Genomic DNA, 20,596 nt, shown 5'->3' on the forward strand with positions numbered 1-20,596 from the left:
GAACATGTAAAAAATATGCGCCTACCACTTTATGTGCGGGAAAGTATGCGTAATGTGTAAATTGCGTAATCCGTTGATGGCTTTTTAGGTGATTACGCCTGATGAAATGCTACATGCAACGTTTCATGATTTGTTTTTGCTATCATAAAAGGTATAGCGCTTATTTTTTACATGTTCATGCGACCAGCTGATGTTCTTACCACCGCGATATAACCGGCGGACGATTTTTTTAAGTAACAACAGCATCTGAACTATCATTTAACAAAGTATCAAACGGGAGGCGATGACAATTTTTTTTTGTTTTACGTGTTTCGGTGGCTGCCATTCCTCAGCCCACCAACGGAGCGGCAGCTGACGTCCACGAAGGTTCATCATACGTAGCCGTTAACCACTACACGAGTTTTCAGCCAGGAGGCGATTGGTCATAGAAATTGTTCCTGGCTCGCGGTCTAAAATTGACTTTTATTTCGATCCCGCTGTGATCCCAATAAGGTCTATCTACGATATTTTTAACGTCAAAGTGACATTGGTTGCCAGAATAAAGAGTATGAACGGTGGTTGAAATTTCACCCTGTATAAGTTTTAAAAAAACGTGACACTCAAGCAAAAGGTGCCACATTGTCGCTTACCGTAAGGACAAAATTCGCTCATATCTACGAATAACCCGTTAGAGCGTCAATGTTGTACCTTTTGAGATCGTCACAAATTTGAAAAGTTTTTCGTACTTACTCAGAAGCTACTGACAGAATGTGCTCCTGCACTTTGTACTCGGAAGTGCCTTTCATCTCCAAGCTCTCGAGACCAGCTTCGTTGAACTGGTACACTCTTTCTGCTGTGGCGATAGCGTCTGGCTGAAATCACAAAAAGTTATAAAAAAGTCCAAGAGCATGTCGGGTCATGCTCAGTGTAGTGTTTCGTAGTTATAGTCGTTCGATTTGAAGCTGGCCTCGAGCGGCTAATCTTTTGTCTACTGTTAACTAAGACCACGTGTGCCACCTGCAAGAAAAGGATCGTATAATTCTTATTGGCACCTGAGCGCGGACACAAAGTAATAGCCTTCTTAAATTCGGCCCTCCTAATCCCCATTGATGTTACCAACTTGAAACCAACCCTTGCTGAGATGTCTCACTCCGGTCGGCCTACGAGAATAATACCTATATGTACCACACCGACAAGGTCATCATATATTCAGGGTTGCCGATAACATTAACAGAGCTCCAAGAGCGCTGAACAGCTGCTAATTGGTGTATTTACATTACATTATGAAGGTCGAGGACATCGTAAAATGTGTACGAGTCAAGTCCGGATTCGCCCTGAGAGTCGCGAAGGTTGGAATCTCGACACAATGCGAATTTCAATTCTTTTGTGGTGAGCCTTCCGACTGAACGTCTAGCGAGCTTCACAAAGGAGTTTTGGCTGAAGGGTGTTAAGTTTCGGCGGTTCCGCGGTCTGCTCCCTGACACAGCGGGGTTGCGAAATGCATCGCAGCCATAGTGTGTGTTTTAGTTTTTAAGATATATTTTTGAATATGTATGCTAGTTTTAAGGTATTTCTCTATGGGCCCATAGTTGCCAGAAAATAAATATTTTCATTTCATTAAACACTCGTCAAGGAGTTAGAGGACAAAGACCACGCGACATATAAGCGTATACATTTTGAGCCCTAACTTCTTATCCTCTAAGCCGATACTTCTCATATTCGAACTTAAGATTTGTATTTATATTATTCATATCTCTGTCAATTTTCATTAAATTTGGTTGTAGGATAGTCAAGATTTCGTGTAACAAACACGAAACCCTTAATTGAGATGTCTCACTCCGCTTGGTCTACGAGTATAATACTTACAACTCCAACAAGGTCATCGTATTCAGGGTTTCCTACTACGTTGACGGAGCTCCATGACCGCTCAGCTGAGGCGCCGAGCAGCTGCGAGTTCGTGTATTTCCGGATGGTGCGTCCTTGATTAATGTATACCGCTACACAGGTTTCGTAGAGACAGGGCTGGAAAAAAAACATGTGCAAATCATTTTTCACATCACCAGCTCGTTAAGTCTCTCTTTATTCTTCAATAACTGATGTTAAAGTTGCATTTTATCCACAAGAGTGGCGAAGTAATTTATTACAAATTTTGAGTTGTTTCCTAATCTTCGCTAGAGGTGACTTTTAAATGGCGATTTTAAATGAGAAATATTTAATAGCGTCCTTTTGTATTTGATTCGTAGCGGTTTATAATTAGTATTTTCTCTCTCTCTCTCTCTCTCTCTCTCTCTCTCTCTCTCTCTCCTCTCTCTCTCTCTCTCTCTCTTTATCTCTCTCGTGTTTATGTGATCAATATTTTGTGTTTCGTTCGGTAGTAAAGTTTGTTATTTAACAGTCGCGCTTTGAAACCCTCACAACCCCCAAGACTCCACTTTTCAAACCACTCACTACTACTACAAGTTTTAATTTAGTGCCTAATATTTTCTAATATAAAATTTAAAAATATATTGCTTTCGGTTTTTTTATAAAGTCCTCTATCACTTATGTGCGTGTCTAATAGAAACCTGCCCTTCAACACGGGTAATATTCCAAACTTTTGTCCGTTGACCCTATTCTTACGGAACCCTTTGTCACGTTTTAATTAATAGAAGAGGAACCCTACTCATTTTTCAAAGGACATAAAAGCTTTCATTTACGTTAGTTGTCAAATGACGTAATGATTTTTCAAGGGCAATGTCTATTAAACATAATAGCACCCTACGCACAAATTAAATAATAGTACTACCCTACAGAAATGACAGTTCCTGCAAAACAGAAGTTTAACAGCGATTCAGAGTCGAATCATGCTATCCCTTTTTAATGTATGGCACTTTCCCTTTCGGCTATTTAGGGTTGTCAAAATTCTAGTCATTATCTTATCTGTGGTCGTGCACGCAAACCCTAAAGCCCCCTCCTCGCGTGAATCGCGGAGCGAACATACCGCGACGTTGACGTAGACTCCACACTCGCACAACTTCACGGCGATTTTGCAGTTTGGTTCGCGGCAAGATGGCGCCGAAGCGTCAGCTGATCGGATTTAGTTTGCGGCAAGGCACTGATTCAAACTGGGAACTGTCAAATTGATTTTTCGTTGATCAAGTTCATTCGCACCGAATATAACCAAGTAGCCGCCATAGAAGGCAGATTAACCGACTCGTGAGCGAATCGCGACGCGAAGCGATTGCGAGTGTGGAGTCTTGCAAGTTCGCGCTTCGCGTCTCCTTTGACGCGGGCCAAATACCGACAAAAGCGGGCGAAATCGACGCGAGGGCCATCCACACTCGCGTTCGCGGCTTCGCGCCTCGATTCGCGCACGAGTGTGGAGGGCCCTTAATAACTGCTCCGAGCAATTCTAAGCCGAACGGAGCCGAAAATGATCGAAAGGAGCAGTGCTACTATAAAGTTCATGCCACATATGTGCGCCCGTAAGGAACAGAACATACGCAATGCGACGAAGTTAAAAACACATTGTAACATTCGTGACAACATACCAACAACAACCTACGTAATTGTTGCACACCAAGTAAATAAAAAAAAAATAAAAAAAAATCATTTATTCTGGTAAAAAAAAACCCTGATTTTACAATTTTATTTTCTTCTGCCAAACTCTAAGACAGTTTGTTGGCAGAGGGAACTCCCTTAAATACAGATGGGTTAGCTTATTGCCTAGTTAATTAATAAGTAAGTACGGTACATCTTATAGCTTATTGTGGTGGTAATTTAATTTTGTTTAATAGGTACGTTTTCAATTTACATTTAAACATCATTCATCATTTTTAGGGTTCCGTAGCCAAATGGCATAAAACGGAACCCTTATAGTTTCGCCATGTCCGTCTGTCTGTCTGTCTGTCTGTCTGTCTGTCTGTCTGTCTGTCTGTCTGTCTGTCCGAGGCTTTGCTCCGTGGTCGTTAGTGTTAGAAAGCTGAAATTTGGCATGGATATATAAATCAATAAAGCCGACAAAGTCGTACAATAAAATCTAAAATTTTAATTTTTTTTAGGGTACCTCCCCTACACGTAAAGTGGGGGTGAATTTTTTTTTTTCGCTTCAACCCTAAAGTGTGGGGTATCGTTGGAAAGGTCTTTCAAAACTAATAGGGGTTTTCAAGAAACATTTTTTGATAAAGTGAATATATTCGGAGATAATCGCTCCGAAAGAAAAAAAAATGTGTCCCCCCCCCTCTAACTTTTGAACCATAGGTCCAAAAAATATGAAAAAAATCGTGGAAGTAGAGCTTAAGAAAGACATTAAATGAAAACTATAGCGGACATGATCAGTTTAGCTGTTTTTGAGTTATCGCAAAAAGTTTTCCCTTCATAGTAAAAAGACTTCTTTAATTAGGTACTGATTATGCAAATTTGCCTATTTGTTTAACTCGGGTGAAAGGTACCATTTACTACACTTTAAGCTCCAGTTTAGCTTATTGTGACGGAAGAGTAACTACGGAACCCTACACTGAGCGTGGCCCGACATGCTCTTGGCCGGTTATTTAAGTTTAGGTGGGGAACAGAACAACAATACATCTACCGGTTTCTCGTGTCTATGAAAGGTAGGGTTAAGGAACAGAATCTCCATATACCAAAAAGTATCCGACAAAAAACCATAAATAGGTGGCGCTACAATACCTAGAACACTTGAGAAAAAAATCTAATCATAGAGAGCGCACTTCACTCCGTCTATAACGCCTAGGTTCTTAGCTACTCTAGCGCTACTCTGGAGAGATTTGGAACTATTATAGCTGACAGCTGGACACTTTTGCAACAGTTCTGCCTTTGGAGATTGTATTCCTTGCTTCTACCTTCCATAGTCGTGGCACTTAGGGTTTTTTAGAAGTAGGCAGAAATAGACGATCCGTATTTTTAACACGATTTTATTAGGTCGACCTGTTTGTAACTATGTAATGGAATCTAAGGTAATTAATTAAAAAAAAAAAAATTATTGTCGCCACACAAAAAACCACCATCAACCAACCACCACCCAACCATCATCACCCAAACCAACAATTTAACCATCTCCCAAGGATCGTAGCGTCATGAAAATTGGCAGCTGTATGTAGTTCTGACGACAATACAATAATATGGTACTGTCTAACTGATCTGATGATGGAACCGGAAGATATGAACTGGAACTTCATGATGGAGCATCGTATAATAGCTGTGTTTGAATTTGTTAGAAAAGTTTTGTAATGAACTTTGACCACGATTAGGTTTCAAGGTCTGATGATAAAGCCGGAAGATAGGCACTGGCATTCCATGATGGAATATCGTATCATAGTCGTGTTTGCACGTAATGGACTTTTTACGTGCATTTATAAAAGCGCGTTTTTCTAGTGTTTTTTAAACTATTAATTTGTTATTTAACGGTATTAATTAGAAACGGACGGGTAGTATAGAATGCGCCCGAGCTACTGCCGTGGTAAACTCGTGCTAAGTCTACTGGTTTTAGCCAAAAACACTAGGATTAGATGAACATAAATCAGTATTTTCTTTGTTACTTAACTATTTTATTTATTTCTAGGATTAAGCCGAGCAAAGCAGATCTCTCTCAGATCTAGATTAATGAATCTTCCAAGTCTGTGTATGCTCCATTGAACTATAAGAATTTAGTCATTTTGCGCAGTTTTAGAAGAAATAACAATGTATTTTATATATTATGTAGTAAAACAGGCTCAGTTGAGAAATATATTTGAAATCTACACAATAGATAGGACGGACAGGTCAAAGTATACTTAGCTACTCGTAAATGTGAAAATGTTTCGTCGGTATGAAAGTCGTATACAGGGTTAAATCGCTTGAATTTTGAAAAAGAGGATGAGTAGATTTGTATGGACAGTGGCCCATGAACCAATAAGAATAGGCGACAGGTTTTTTTATATATTCCATTTTTTTGTATGGCGAGACTTCTATCAATACTCTTTAAAAAAAATGACAAAAAAATTATGAGAAAACTAATAAAAAACTAAAATATCGTGACACAAAATAATCGACAATATAAAACCTTCATGATCTGCGACAAGCAAAAACTGACAATGGCGAATAATTGACAGGCCGATATCATCCGCCGAACTGATAATCAGTAGGCCTATGGAGTGTGAAATTAAAAGGAGTTAAATCTCTTATGGTAGAACTGTTGCAAAAGTGTCCAACTATCAGCTATAAATAATAGTTCCAAATCTCTCCAGAGGTGCGCTAGAGTAGCTAAGAACCTAGGCGCTATTGACGGAGTGAAGTGCGCTGTCTATGATTTGATTTTTTTGTTCAAGTATTCTAGGTATTGTAGCGCCACCTATTTAATGTTTTTTGATGTCATTTTTTGGTACATGGAGATTTAATTCCTTACCTCCACCTTCCATAAGTAGGTCCTTTAAGTATTTTTGGAATAAAAAAAAATACACTGACTGTTATTATATAAATAATAAGTCAATTTATATGCGATCAGTTTTATTCGGCTAATGGCTGACAACAGACGACGGGAACCATCGATTAAAAACAAGACGAACGGACTCGTTCGAAAACACTTATAACTAAATAATCACGTTCGGAAACATCTCCCTTTCTCAAAACAAGATACAATATAGTCTCTTAGATGATGTGGTTGTGTCCTAGCCCGCCCACTGCGGCGCACGGCCTCTTCAGGTTCCATCGGTGGTGGCTGTTCTCTGATAGGTGGCTGAACCACAAAAGGGTTATCATTCTGATTCTGTTCAACTAATTCAAATCCAGAAAACTCTGGTACTCTCTGCCAGTCAAGTGGTTGGTGATCTGGGACCTGTGTCTGACTAAGGTAACCACCGTCTACAATGTCCCCACTGTAGGGCTTTATGTGAATTCTACTTCTTCTGTATGCTTTGTCTTTTACCTGTACTATGTACGATCTTTTATTTAGCTTCTTAGTGATAGTACCAAAACTCCACCTCTTATCAATCTCGGGCTGAAGTTGAGTAACAACATTCTGTCCTACCTGCAATTCTGGCAGCTCAGCACATCTTTTATCCCATTTCCGTTTTATCTTCTCTTTTCTTTTTTTTATTTTAACTGGAATATCAGAAATAATTTTTGGCTTTAAGTGTCTTAATAGGCAAGGAAGTCCAGAACGTGTTCTTCTTGAAAATAATTTCTGAGAAGGACTGGTAAAGTCCATTTCTATAGGAACATTACGCTGATGAAGTAAACTGTACCATAAATCTTGTTTGGTTTCCAGGCTGTTAATTACTAACTTTTTTGCAATTTTCACGGTAGCTTCGGCTTTTCCATTAGACTCTGAGTGATGTGGTGATGATGTTACATGCTCGAAATTCCACTTATCTGCAAACTTCTTAAAGGCCTCGTTGGCAAAATTGGTTGCATTGTCTGTGCATACTCTCTGAGGAACACCATGTCGAGCAAAGTTTTTCTTACAGATGGATATGATTTCGTTAGCTGTTAAATTAGAAATTTTGTCTAATTCGAAAAAATCTGAGTAATGATCTATAGTGACCAAAAACTTTAGATCTCCCACTGAAAACACATCCATGGATACATATTGGAAAGGGTAAGCCGGTACGTCATGACACATTAGAGGAAGTTTCTGTTGTGACGGAGCATGAGCCATACAAAATGTACATTTCTCAACATATTTTTTTAGTTCACCAGACATTCCAGGCCAGAAAATGTTTCCCTTAGCTAAACGAAGTGTACTAGAGACTCCATTGTGACTGACATGAACTCTTTGCATCATCTCTGCTCTTAATGCTTCTGGAATCAATACCTGGTTATTTCTAAAAATGAGCCCATCAGATGTTGACAGTTCATGTTTAAATTTGTAAAAGATCTTGACCTCTGCCGGCATGTCTGATATGTATCTGGGGAATCCATTAATAATATATTCACTTAACTGTAGACAAAGTTTGTCTTTTATTGACTCTTCTTTAATCTTTTCTAAGAGTTTATCTGTGATCTTTAAATATTTTGGACTTGAAATTTTGCTTATCAGTTTAAAAACTTTTTTTTCTTTAATTTTACTTTCCAGATCATAAGTGTCACCTACTTCCTGTACCGGAGCTCTGGATAGGGCATCTGCTACAACATTTTCTTTTCCTTGAATAAACTGTAACTGTACATTATATTTTTGTAGCGTAAGTAGCATCATTTGCAGTCTCTTTGGGGCTTCAATCAGTGGTTTATTTACAATATTAATTAATGGTCTGTGATCTGTCTTGACAATAATTTTACTATTACCAGCTACATATTGATTAAATCGTATGCAAGCAAACACCACTGCCAACATTTCTTTCTCTATTTGAGCATATTTTTTTTCAGTTTTTGTCAAACATCTAGATGCAAAAGCTATTACCTGCTTGTTTTGATACATTGCAGCACCCAAGCCATATTCACTAGCGTCACATTCTAGAATAACTTCTTGATTTACATCAAAATATTGCAGTGTAGGCAAAGCAGTAACTTTCTTTTTTATCATATTAAATTCTTTATCCTCTGCTTCAGACCAAACAAAATCCACATCTTTTCTAGTAAGCCTCCTAAGATGTGTAGCTTGAACACTAAGATTTTTTATGAATCTGCTAAGGTATCCAACCATTCCCAGAAAACGTAAAACATCCTTACTAGATGTAGGAGTGGGCATGTTGTTAATAGCCTCTACCTTAGTTTTATCCACCTTTAAACCTTCGTTGGTTAATATATGTCCATAAAATTTCACTGATGTTTTTAGCAGATTTACTTTATCTTTATTCAACTTACAATTTATTTCTCTTAACCTTATTAGTAATTTTTCCAATTTACTGTTATGATCCAACACTGCTTCTTCGATGGTCTCTCCAACACCGTAAATTAAAATGTCATCTGCTATAATCTCGATGCCCTTTATGTCTTTTAGTAGGCTGGAGAGTTGTTGCTGGAAGATCTCAGGCGATGAACAGAGCCCGAACGGGAGTCGGAGCCACCTGTAACGACCAAACGGAGTCCAAAATGTAGTCAGTTTACTACTTTCTTCAGTAAGACGGCACTGCCAGAATCCTTTCTTAGCATCCAGTGTGCTAAAAACCTTTGCTTTACTGAGTTCAGGCAACATCTCATCTAGAGTAGTGAATTGGAAATTTGGCCTCTTTAATGCTTTGTTTAAAGGAATAGGGTCTAAGCATAATCTGAATTTTGAATCACGACTAACAATTAATATGTTATTTACCCAATCTGTGTGCTGTGTCTCCTTCGCTATGATACCATCGGCTTCCAGTTGTTCCAGTTCTGTTCTTAATTTTTCTTTTAGAGCAACTGGGACTCGACGTGCAGGCTGAATGCGGGCAGGAATAGATTCATCCAGCTCCAATGACACTTCACCCGGGAGGCTGCCATAACCCTCAAAGACATCTTCATACTGTTTCATTATTTGCTTAGCTTTAGAACGATCCAGGTCTGTTGATAGTTCATCACAGTATTGAATAAAGCCTAGAGCTAAACAAGCTTTCTCTGATAGAAGCGGTTCATGGTTTACATTGACGATGTGAAAGTTTAATTTATAATCCTTATTCTTTCTGGTTACTATGAAGGATGCATTTCCATAGTTAATGATGGGAGAGCCATTAAAAGCTTTCAACTTTTTTACTGGTGGAGTTAAAGACAATAAGTCCTTTTGTCCCGTTAACTTTTTATAATATTCTGCTCCCATCACACAAACTGCTGCTCCTGTGTCCAGAGTACAGTATATTTTCTGTTTTTTCTCACCGATATGGAACAAAAGTGGTGCCTCTGCATGACCTGACTCTTCATTGTGCCTCACCTCTGCTATGATGACACTATCATCCGAGTCTTCTTGTAATTCTTTTACTGTTTCACGCTTCTTACAAACATTTTTAAAATGGTTTCGACCCCCACATTCATCACAACGCTGTCCCCAGGCTGGGCATACTTTCTTTTGGTACACATGAACACCTCCACAAAATTTACACTTCTTAGGTGTGTCATTTTTAAGCTTTTTATTCTTGGAAATCTTGTTAACTGCTTCTGATTTCTGTAAATCTGCAACTTGAGCAGCTGCACCTTCCGAAGCACGACAAATGTTTATGGCTGTTTCTAAAGTTAGGTCTTGCTTTTTCAATAACTCTTTGATAACTTCACCATCCTTTATTCCTACCACAATTCTGTCTCTTAAAATCTCTTCTTCAAACTCTTTATAATTGCACCTTTTAGCCAGTTTCTTTAGAGCCAGTAAATACTCGTCAAAGCTTTCTTCATTCTGGTTTTTGATATTGAACAAGTACCTCGAGAATATTACATTTGTTTTTTGAAATATGGCCTCTTCCATTTTTGCAAATATTTTATTATGACTCTTCTTTTCTATCTCGGACAATCCAAAATCCATATATTTTTTCATAGCTTTGCTACCGATTGCGCTCAGGAGAAGGCCTGATTTTGTTTCTTCTTTTTCGGTACTCCAATTATTCATTCCGGTAGCAAGGCAATAATCTTCCCAGCGGCTCTTAAAAAAGGTAAGATTTTCATAAGGATCGCCATCATCCACTTCTAAAGGCTGCGGCCAGGGCACGGAGACGCGGCTTTTGACCTCTGCAGATGTGACATTTTTCACTTGGTCTTGCAGCATGAGCATTTGTTGCTGCATCACGGCTACCAATTGGGACTGTTGCTCCAGAAGTTTCTTATATTCTTCTACTTCCATTTTTCTTTACCACTTCTCTGACACCAAGTTATTATATAAATAATAAGTCAATTTATATGCGATCAGTTTTATTCGGCTAATGGCTGACAACAGACGACGGGAACCATCGATTAAAAACAAGACGAACGGACTCGTTCGAAAACACTTATAACTAAATAATCACGTTCGGAAACACTGACTTTGATGTCTGTGGTGTAGTTGACAGTACTAATGAGTATATGAGAAGGAGGAAAATCTTTTATGGTAGAACAGTTGTAAGTATCCCAGCTGTAGCTGTAAATAATAGTTCGAAATCTCTCCGGAGGCGCTAGGGTGGCGCAAGGACATGACCATGAACTAACCACCTTAATCATAAACATCCAATAAAGTTAACAAGCCGCTAATAATCATATGTCTCTTTCTGACTTATTGATATGACAGAAAGGGATAAAAGATTATCATCGGCTTGTTAAATTTAGTAGGCGTTTATGAATAACGCCATTAGACTATATGTATAATAATATAGAGAATGGGGAAGGGGCAACAAATAACCCGACCAAATTACGTAGTTTGTTTTTGGTATGTTGTCAGGAATGTTAAAACGTGTTTAATTTTGTCGCATTTCGTATGTTCTGTCCCTCACGGGCGCACATCTATATAAAATACTAGGTCTATGACATTTCATTTCGGTGTATAGTGGCGCCACCTATTTAATGTTTTTGGATGGACACTTTTGTCATACATACATAGATATTTTGCGGCTTGACTACTCACTTCTTTATATGAGTCGTTGCTGAGTTGAAAATTGAGTGCCAGAGCCCTTTTCATATTATGAGACCAAATAGGTTCCGGACTGACGTAGACGCTGCTGATAATCCCATTGTTCTGAAACGATACAATCAGGTTTTGGTAAACAATTAAATAAATAAATATTTGGGAATAATCTTATACAAATTGACCTAGCCTCAAACTAAGCAAAGCTTGTACTATGGGTACTAGGCGGCGATATACATACGTATAAGTACATAGAAAATACCCATGACTCAGGAACAAATATCTGTATTCATCAAACAAATAAATGCCCTTACTGGGATTCATACCCGGGACCATCAACTTCATAGGCAGGGTTAAGGCCATACCAGTCGTCAATTAGATTGAATAGGTAATATTTTAATTACATTATGATTAATGACGACAGGTTTGGCCTAGTGGGTAGTAACCCTGCCTACGAAGCTGATGGTCCCGGGTTCAAATCCTGGTAAGGGCATTTATTCGTGTGATAAGCATGGATATTTGTTCCTGAGTCATGGGTGTTTTCTATGTATTTAAGTATTTATAAATATTTATATATTATATATATCGTTGTCTAAGTACCCTCAACACAAGCCTTATTGAGCTTACTGTGGGACTTAGTTAATTTGTGTAATAATGTCCTATAATATTTATTTATTATTATTATTTATTATTATTGACGAGGGATGGAAAGAAAGGTATTTTCTGACAGGGTACCAACTTATACTTAGATGCCAAAAGTCTGAGTTAGAAAATGTGGATGTGTTTATTACACTTACCAGGTAATCGACTTCCCAGGGCTGTCCAAGTTGCCTCGCGGCCTCTGCCGACTGGTACGAGGAGTAACCCTGGTTCTTACTGTACACGGATGTCTGAAAAGATAAATAATATTAAATGCACACTTACTTTCAAACTGGGTTTCAATCCCAGCTCACACCAATGAGTTTCATTTATTTTATGAAATAAATAAATTGATATTCACCCGCCCGCATAGCCAACATGCCAATCGTTAATGCTCCGTAGTGTTGCGTCGTCATCTCTATCACTCTTCTATATTAGTGCGACAGTACAGTTGCGTTTCGTTCGTTACGGAGCGTTAACGATTGGCATGTTAGCTAGTCGGGCAGTAGTTCCTTTCTGAATAAATTAATAGTTTAAAAAACACTAGACAAAAGTCCATTACGTGACCTTTCTCACAAGTGCAAACACGACTATGATACGATATTCCATCATGGAATGCCAGTGCCTCTCTTCCGGCTTCATCATCAGACCTTGAAACCTAATCGTGGTCAAAGTTCATTACAAGACTTTTCTAACAAATCCAAACACAGCTATGATACGATGTTCCATCATGAAATTCCAGTTCATATCTTCCGGCTCCATGATCAGATCAGTTCGACAGTACCATATTATTATATTGTCATCAGAACTACACACAGCTGCCAATTTTCATGACGCTACGAAGCTACGATCCTTGGAAGATGGTTAAATTAGTTACCTTAGATTCCATTACATAGTTACATATAAGTCGACCTAATAAAAGCGTGTTAAAAATAAATATAGTGACGAAACCGGACTTATCTCGAGAAAGCCTTAATTCCCTATTGCCTTCATAAAAAACAGTGTAAGTATCAATTCTTAAGATTAACTTGCGATAGCCTGACCTTGGGTTCCTTTAGACTGCATCCTTGAAAACATTAAAATGAGGACGCTGGAATGGATAAATTTCAAATATGTGCTTTCAACCCTTCCAGCTTATATCTGACCCTGGGGTAGTTATCATATACGGTGACCAGCAGCCGCGCCTTCATGGTCCAGAAGAAGCACTCCTGAGGAGTGAGGGATCAAGAAGACACGTTGGTCTTCTCGTACTGGTATTGGTATCTTGGTAGAAATAACAGATCTATAGATGGTCTAGTAAGCTAGACGTAGTCTAGTCGGAAGGTCAAATTGATATTTACCAGTAACTCTTCAATCGAGAAAAATATCGTGAAGAAACGGATTAATCCTCAAAGCCTAGTTTTTTATCTAGGTTGGAAAGTCAGATATTTGCTTGTATGAATTCCACGGCCTAAACCAATTCCTGAGATTAGCTTGCTGAAATCTGTATTGGACTTCTTTCGATATCATGGAAAGTGCTAAAGTGTATAAAACTGGAATGAATGAATTTGAAATAAGTACCTTCAGCTCTTCCAGCTTATATCTGACCCTGGTGAAGTTATCATACACCGTGACCAGCAGCCGCGCTTCCAGGGTCCAGAACGAGCACTCCTGAGGAGTGAGAGGTCCGGAAGACACGTTGGTTTTCAGCTCGTACTGGTATTCATGGTCTTCTACTGGGAAAAGTTGGTGGAGAGAAGCCGTGGCCGAAGGTATAGCTGAAAGTTTTTGTCAAATCTTTAATTTTAAAACTTAAATGAAAGTTATATATATAAAAGAAAACGTTACCAAAGCCTCCAGTGCTCATGGCTGGAATAGAACCCCCGTTAACCTAACACCTGGGTCATGGGTATGGGTCGAATTTTGCCCACGTATATGTCAAATAACAAGTGATCTTGTTATATATTGTCTCGAGCAGGGGCAGGGAGTAGGTAGGTAGTGAAACACAATAAAGTATATACATACATACATACTAGTATAAGAACGTATATTCTCTAAAAACCTGCCTATATGCATTTATGTCGCTGTAAACCAGTGTGTTACTGCTAAACACTAAAAGTGGCTAATTGCCATATTACATATGCAATTTCTTAAGGGCTTATGGCCAGGTAACGAGCGGTTTTAGGCATCTGCCACAATTGCAGAGGACGCTGGTTTGAATCCAGCCTGGGGCACTGGTCACCTTTTCTTTCATATATGACATTTATTTCAGTTTATAACTTATAATATATTAGAGTGTGTGCCTAAGAGAATAGGGTATTTGACTGTATTTTAAATAAATTATTTCACACTATGCACGATATAAAACACCACAACATTAATAGAGAAACGTAGCAGGGACTGCATAACCGAAAAATAACGATACCTTTATATAACGGTATGACGTCAAACCGGTTTAATCTGAACCATTTAGGGAGCCGCATAAATTTATTTCGCTACCGGTAAATAACGGTACCGTTATTTTTTCGGGTACCTTAACGCTATCATAAATTTCAATTTATTCCATATAACAATATACATTGTGTCTGAATTTTTACTATCAATAACTTACAACTAACAATTTACATATTAACATTAAAATAATAGAGAATAATATTACATAATTATCCATGTTTGCTATTTCCATAAATTACTACTATTAATTACATAATTAAAGTTTTCATCATACATAATAATATATGTATAGGTACCCTATCAGCTTAGGTGTCGTTGCCAAACCACCCGCGCCTTGCCCCAACTTGGTTCCTATTGGAAGCTGTCTATGTAAGTGTAAGCCCGTAAGCCCTTTTGATTTTATTTAATACTATAAATTTGGCTATAATAACGGTTAAGGTATATACCGGAAAAAATACCGGTACCGTTATTTTAAAACGGTAGCGATACCTTTATATCGGAGCCGCGCGGCCTAACCGGTATAATGTATCGGTACCGTAATTGTAGGTACACCGCTACCATACCGTTATACTGTAACCGAAATCAGTCCCTGAAACTTAGAGACAGCAGTTATTTTTATACAATATTTCTATTTTACAATTCGTATCTTATACCTTTAAACGAGCAATTCTTGTATATATATATATATATATATTTCCGGGATCTCGGAAACGGCTCTAACGATTTTGCTGAAATTTGGTATATGGGGGTTTTTGGGGGTAAACAATCGATCTAGATTAGTCTTATGTTTTGGGAAAACGCGTGTTTTCGAGTTTTCATGCGTTTTCATGCGTTTTTCTTCCGACGCAGAATGGTCGCTAATTTCGTGTTGCCGGCCACTGTCCGGACGGTCCAGCGGGTTAAGACGCGGACTGCTAAACGAGTGTTACGGGTTCGAATCTCGCCCGGTGACTATCTTTTTTTTTATATGTTTAAGTTTATATATAATTTTTAAACTTTTATTGTTTTAGACAAGTTTAATTTAGTAAAAAAATGTAGTTAAGATTATCACCTATACACCACCATATTACAATAAATAGTTATAACCGAGCTAAGCTCGGTCGCCTAGGTACTAGAACTATTAAGACTCGTTACCTGATAGTAGGTATTTCATATAAATTCCATAGCGGCAAATCGTTTTGACAGTTCGATAAAAAAAAAACAAATTTGACTAGCATTCGAATAAATACCCTATTATCAAAAATAGCAGTTTCCATGAAATGTAGTCGGGATTTTGTTCTGCACGTTTATTACCAAACCATCTTACAGAACCGGGGGGCCCGATTCGAAGAATGAAATACGATAACGATAAGTTCAGGTTTAGATAAGTTCTCATTTAGATATCGTTTGTATGTCGTATAATTGACAGAAACAGCTCGATTCGGGCAACCAATGTCACTTTGATGTTAGAAATATCGTAGATATTTCTTATTGGGATCACAGCGGAATAGAAATAAACATCTATTTTGACATGTCGTTTAGTTATCGATCATTTAAAGATCTTTCCAAGATGTTAAACGTGTCTTAATCATTCTTCGAATCGGGCCGATAATCCCTAATCTGAATAGGAGATTATTATTCATGATAAATTTTTTTTGCTTACTTGGGGTGTATTAAACATATTTATATTTTAGGTAGCCCTACTTGTTTGCGTCGAACTGATTACCTACTCAGAGACTCATTGGAGAAATAGCTGAGTAATCGATAGCACTCCTCTAAAGCTAGTGATGTACATACATTTCCGGGAATACTGCCAATCATTGAATACATAATAGCTATGTATTCTGTAGAATCAAACTATAAGACTGTTAGATTAACAGTGACAGAGTAACAAGAAGCGCTGGTGGCCTAGCGGTAAGAGCGTGCGACTTGCAATCCGGAGGTCGCGGGTTTAAACCCCAATTCGTACCAATGAGTTTTCAGGAATTTATGTACGAAATATCATTTGATATTTACCAGTCGCTTTTCGGTGAAGGAAAACGTCGTGAGGAAACATCTTTTCAAAACATTGGAGCAACTTCAGTGCTACCGAACTCTACCCGGGGGAGGGGGAACTGGGCTTTCTTTATAGAAAATTGATAAAAAAATATATATATGTCATATCAAATGTAATCTATTATTAACCAAAGAGTTATTGTGTTGTGAGTAGTTACTGGACGCCGATATATTTACATAGATACACTCCCGGCCAAAAGTATAAAAACAAGCTATATTTTAATAGAAAAGTGTGATTTTTAAGCGATGTAATATATACTACTCATTAGAAACAAAATAGTAAGTGTACTGTGTAATACTAGAATATTTTAAAAGTAAATTACTCATATTAGTCAAGTTGTAGCTATGATATTTGCCAGTTCAACATTTTTCAAAGCAATTAAAAGGGTATAATTTTTTCCTAATTTTTATTTTATGTTTCAGACAATATTTTAGGATGTTTTGATATTAAGCGAGTATTTTTAACCTGTAAATTTTAGGTCACAATTATAAAACAATGACAGAAACATGAGATATTAAAGAAAACAACCTTGTTTCCATACTTTTAGCCTTGGGTGTAAATATGTAGAAAAAATCCATAAGTCCCTATTAAATATCTGCAATAAGAACACAAATAAATGCCCTTGCTAGTATTCGAACCCAGACCTCCTGCTTCGTAGGTTCATGCACCTACTAGGATAAAGGGCCGCTAAATAAATTAAATACTGTCATAATAAAAATTTAAAGGACTACCTAAGGATTTTTTTCTAAATTTGTAAAAGTGTTATATTAATAAGTTTTTAATTTTAATAAGTTTTTAAAGGTTTAATGCATTTTCTATTTTATTAGGTCTCATTATGTAAGTACTATTTTGCGATTGCATTCTGACATTAGGTTTGGTGAATATTGCAAAATCATTGGAAAAATGTCTGAATAATCGACGCGGCTAATCTGACACAAGTGATATTGCCATTCTCATTCCTTGGAATATTGCCACTGAAGCAATGTTGCATGCCACTGGAAATATTCATTTTATCAAGAGAAAAATGTGTTTATACATATAAATATTACGATATATATCAAAAATCTTCATCCGCCAAGTGGGAAATATTGCCATAACGGGTAAGAATGCGCATCACTAAACAAGTTCAGTAGATCTTTTCCTATCAGCGTGTGAGATGAATATCATATACTAAGTACAAAGTTAGTACATTGTACTTATCTTAAACCTCCAAAGGATAAATAGTGCCAAATTGGGTAAGAGTGCGCATCACTAAAGAGGCTCGGTACAAGCTGGCTATCCAGGGTGTGAGATGAGTATCATTTCTTGTATTTATTTTAAACCTCCAAAGGGAAATATTGCCAAATCGGGCAAGAGTGCGCATCACTAAGGAAACTCGATAGAACTTTGCCAATCAGGGTGTGAGATGAGTCTATCATGTATTTACCGATAAATCAATGGCTTAGTGAACTATATAGGGATGAAAGAAAGTTGGAATTAGGTCAACGATTAACAATAGATACTAACTTTAATAGTAAACTATCTGAAATGTATTTTTTATCAAATTTCTAATATTAAAAAGTACTTACAGTATGTTATTTCATTAATTCTATAATAATTTTAAATGAACTAATGTTGATTTATTTAATGTATGGTTAAATTGTAAGATATAATGTTTTGAAAAGATGTGTGTATGTTAACGGCACCAGTCATGAGACATTTAAGAGAAAATTTGGAGTATTTTAATATTTTCTCGGCACCTGTAAACTTTCTACCACGTTATGCGTTAGAAGTTGAATGTCCTATTTGTTCTTTATATTTTCTATGTATTTAATAAACGATACTGCAAATGGTTTCAATATTATTACCAAATAAAAACGATGTTTTTTGGCTCCAGCCAAGGGATGTATGACGCCATTTATTTTGAAATAAAGAAAAATGAATGTAACATCAATCTTAAACAGCTCTATGGCTCTTGTTTATGGTAAAATGTTGCCTGTGCTAAAAACTGATGATAGATACTTATTTTACAGGATTTGTCTATACCATCCCATTACTAGTGCCTGTTCCATTATAGGGGTGTTTACTAAGTCAAGTTTCTTGCCGGTCCCATATTGAGTTACCCTCCTCCAATTGAGGAGGTATTTAAATCTTTTCGGGTACAGCTGTAGGGTTAGAGACGGCGTAGCTTTATTTGACCATCATGAGAGCATTGTCACATGCCAACTTGGAATAATATCCAAGTAGTTTGTTTAACTTACCTATAAATAGTACTAAACTTCTTAAAGTTATATTCATCATGTTCATCGGCCTGAAAAGAAATAAATTTATATTAAAAAAAATACTAAGGTCAGGTAGGGGAAGTGCGCCATGCCGTCTAAGTGCGCCTACCTTGCTTATGTTAGGTACTAATATTACTAGTATTCTCCAACACTTAGACTCTAAGAGTGTTGTAGAATACTATAGTAATATTAGTAGTATATAAGCAGTTTTCGATATATTCAAGGTAGGCGCACTTAGACGGCATGGCGCACTTCCCCTACCTTACCTTACTATAAATACATTTTATTGTTGAGATTTAATATTTAGAATGAATATTTAGAATTTGTTACTTATAATAAGCATTTTAAATTATAAATGGACCATTTTATGCCAAAAAAGACTGACATCATTTTGAAAAAGGGCTGATATCGTAAAATGGGGTGAGTAGGGATTGCGGGGGGAGTAGGGATGCGAATCCAGAATTTCGTTTTTCAGTAGCTACTTTAATTTTTAGGCTCAGGTTGCTCTTATAGTAATTCGATTATATTTCTTGGCATATTTTTTCTTCTTTTGGCAATACTAAGTTGCCAAATTTTACAGTTTTAAAACACAAATTCACTGTCAAAGTTGATGCTCTAAGCCGGCGGATTTTCGTTTGAATTTAACTTCGTTTTTATGTGATTTTTCCAAAGTGTTCATCAACCTTTCGGATATCGTTTATATACTTACGAGGTTTATTGAAAATAGAAAAACATAAGTTATATTTTCCTTATTTATAATGGCTTTAAAATAGAAACAATTCAACAATTCAATTTGAGGATTTTTATGGGGTAAGTAGGCATGTATTGAGGGGTGAGTTAGGACGACAACGGATACAGTTCGGTCATGAATGGGGAGCGTTGGTGTTACGAACGGGGTGTACCGGGATGAGAGAGGGGGGAGTTGGCGTTTGTATGCCATGGTTTTGTGAGACATTTCAATTTCAATTTATTCAAGTAACCACAAAATGTAACAATACAGGGCTAGCCTAAGACATTATATTTCTTATAACTAAGGTCATTATAATTATATATGTTAAAAAATACTAATAATAATAAATGACATGATCCTATAACTAAAATTTGAGGACTTTTTACACATATGTATGTAGATACGAGTATCAAATACTTTTGTCGGCGAAGTCGATAAAGTTGCTTATTGTTAACATTTGAACTTGGCTGTTTTTAAAGTAATTAAAAAAATATGTCTTAAAAACATAAAAATAATTATTACAGAAAACATTAAATCTGTAGGAGCATAAATGAAACATAATTTTGCTACATAAAATATTCTCTTGACAAGTCAAGCTATTGTCATAATCCGAAAGTATCAACTTGAGCAATTTTCCCATCACACCCCATTGCTATCCCTTCTAACCCCAACTACGGGTTGAGCTGGGATTGCCTACTATTATGTGTTTATTGTTTATTATTGACAAACTAAAATATTGTTATATTGTAACTTTGTATATAAATCAAAGTGCCAAATATAAAAAGAAACTTTAATCCAGGTTTGAATTCGATTTCGTCCCTACTCACCCCACTTTACGGTACTCTTCAAACTGCAGTATCGATTTTTATCAAACATAGCTAAGATAAACCGCAAAGAAACCCACTTTCACGTAAAAAAAACACATTGAATTCGGGCCACCCGTCTAACTTATACACTCTTTTGCGTCGGTGATTAAAAACACTTATTGTAATCTAATTTGTTTACATAACTTGGTAAAATCAAAACAAAATTGACGAAAAGAGATAACTAATCATTTT

General features: G+C 37.0%; 2 protein-coding genes across 2 annotated transcripts in view; both read right to left on the reverse strand.

Annotated features, from left to right (window-relative positions):
- The window catches only part of LOC133531361 (uncharacterized), a 73,669-nt gene that overhangs the window by 52,808 nt on the left and 265 nt on the right, over window positions 1–20,596 (reverse strand). Inside the window, exons 2-7 of the mRNA XM_061869519.1 lie at window positions 18,788–18,837; window positions 13,640–13,836; window positions 12,238–12,330; window positions 11,441–11,551; window positions 1,846–2,001; window positions 730–851 (exon numbers count right to left, since the gene is read on the reverse strand). Coding sequence (XP_061725503.1) covers window positions 730–851; window positions 1,846–2,001; window positions 11,441–11,551; window positions 12,238–12,330; window positions 13,640–13,836; window positions 18,788–18,833 — 725 coding nt within the window. The 5' untranslated portion in view covers window positions 18,834–18,837. The remainder of the gene's footprint in view (window positions 1–729; window positions 852–1,845; window positions 2,002–11,440; window positions 11,552–12,237; window positions 12,331–13,639; window positions 13,837–18,787; window positions 18,838–20,596) is intronic.
- LOC133531363 (uncharacterized) lies at window positions 6,443–10,831 on the reverse strand. Its single transcript, XM_061869524.1, has 2 exons — window positions 9,200–10,831; window positions 6,443–8,957 (listed from the first exon to the last, which is right to left on the reverse strand). The coding sequence occupies exons 1-2, from the start codon at window positions 10,685–10,687 to the stop codon at window positions 8,919–8,921; spliced, it is 1,527 nt and encodes a 508-aa protein (XP_061725508.1). The 5' UTR covers window positions 10,688–10,831; the 3' UTR covers window positions 6,443–8,918.

This window comes from Cydia pomonella, chromosome 25 (genome assembly GCF_033807575.1).
Source record: "Cydia pomonella isolate Wapato2018A chromosome 25, ilCydPomo1, whole genome shotgun sequence".
Classification (NCBI taxonomy): domain Eukaryota; kingdom Metazoa; phylum Arthropoda; class Insecta; order Lepidoptera; family Tortricidae; genus Cydia; species Cydia pomonella.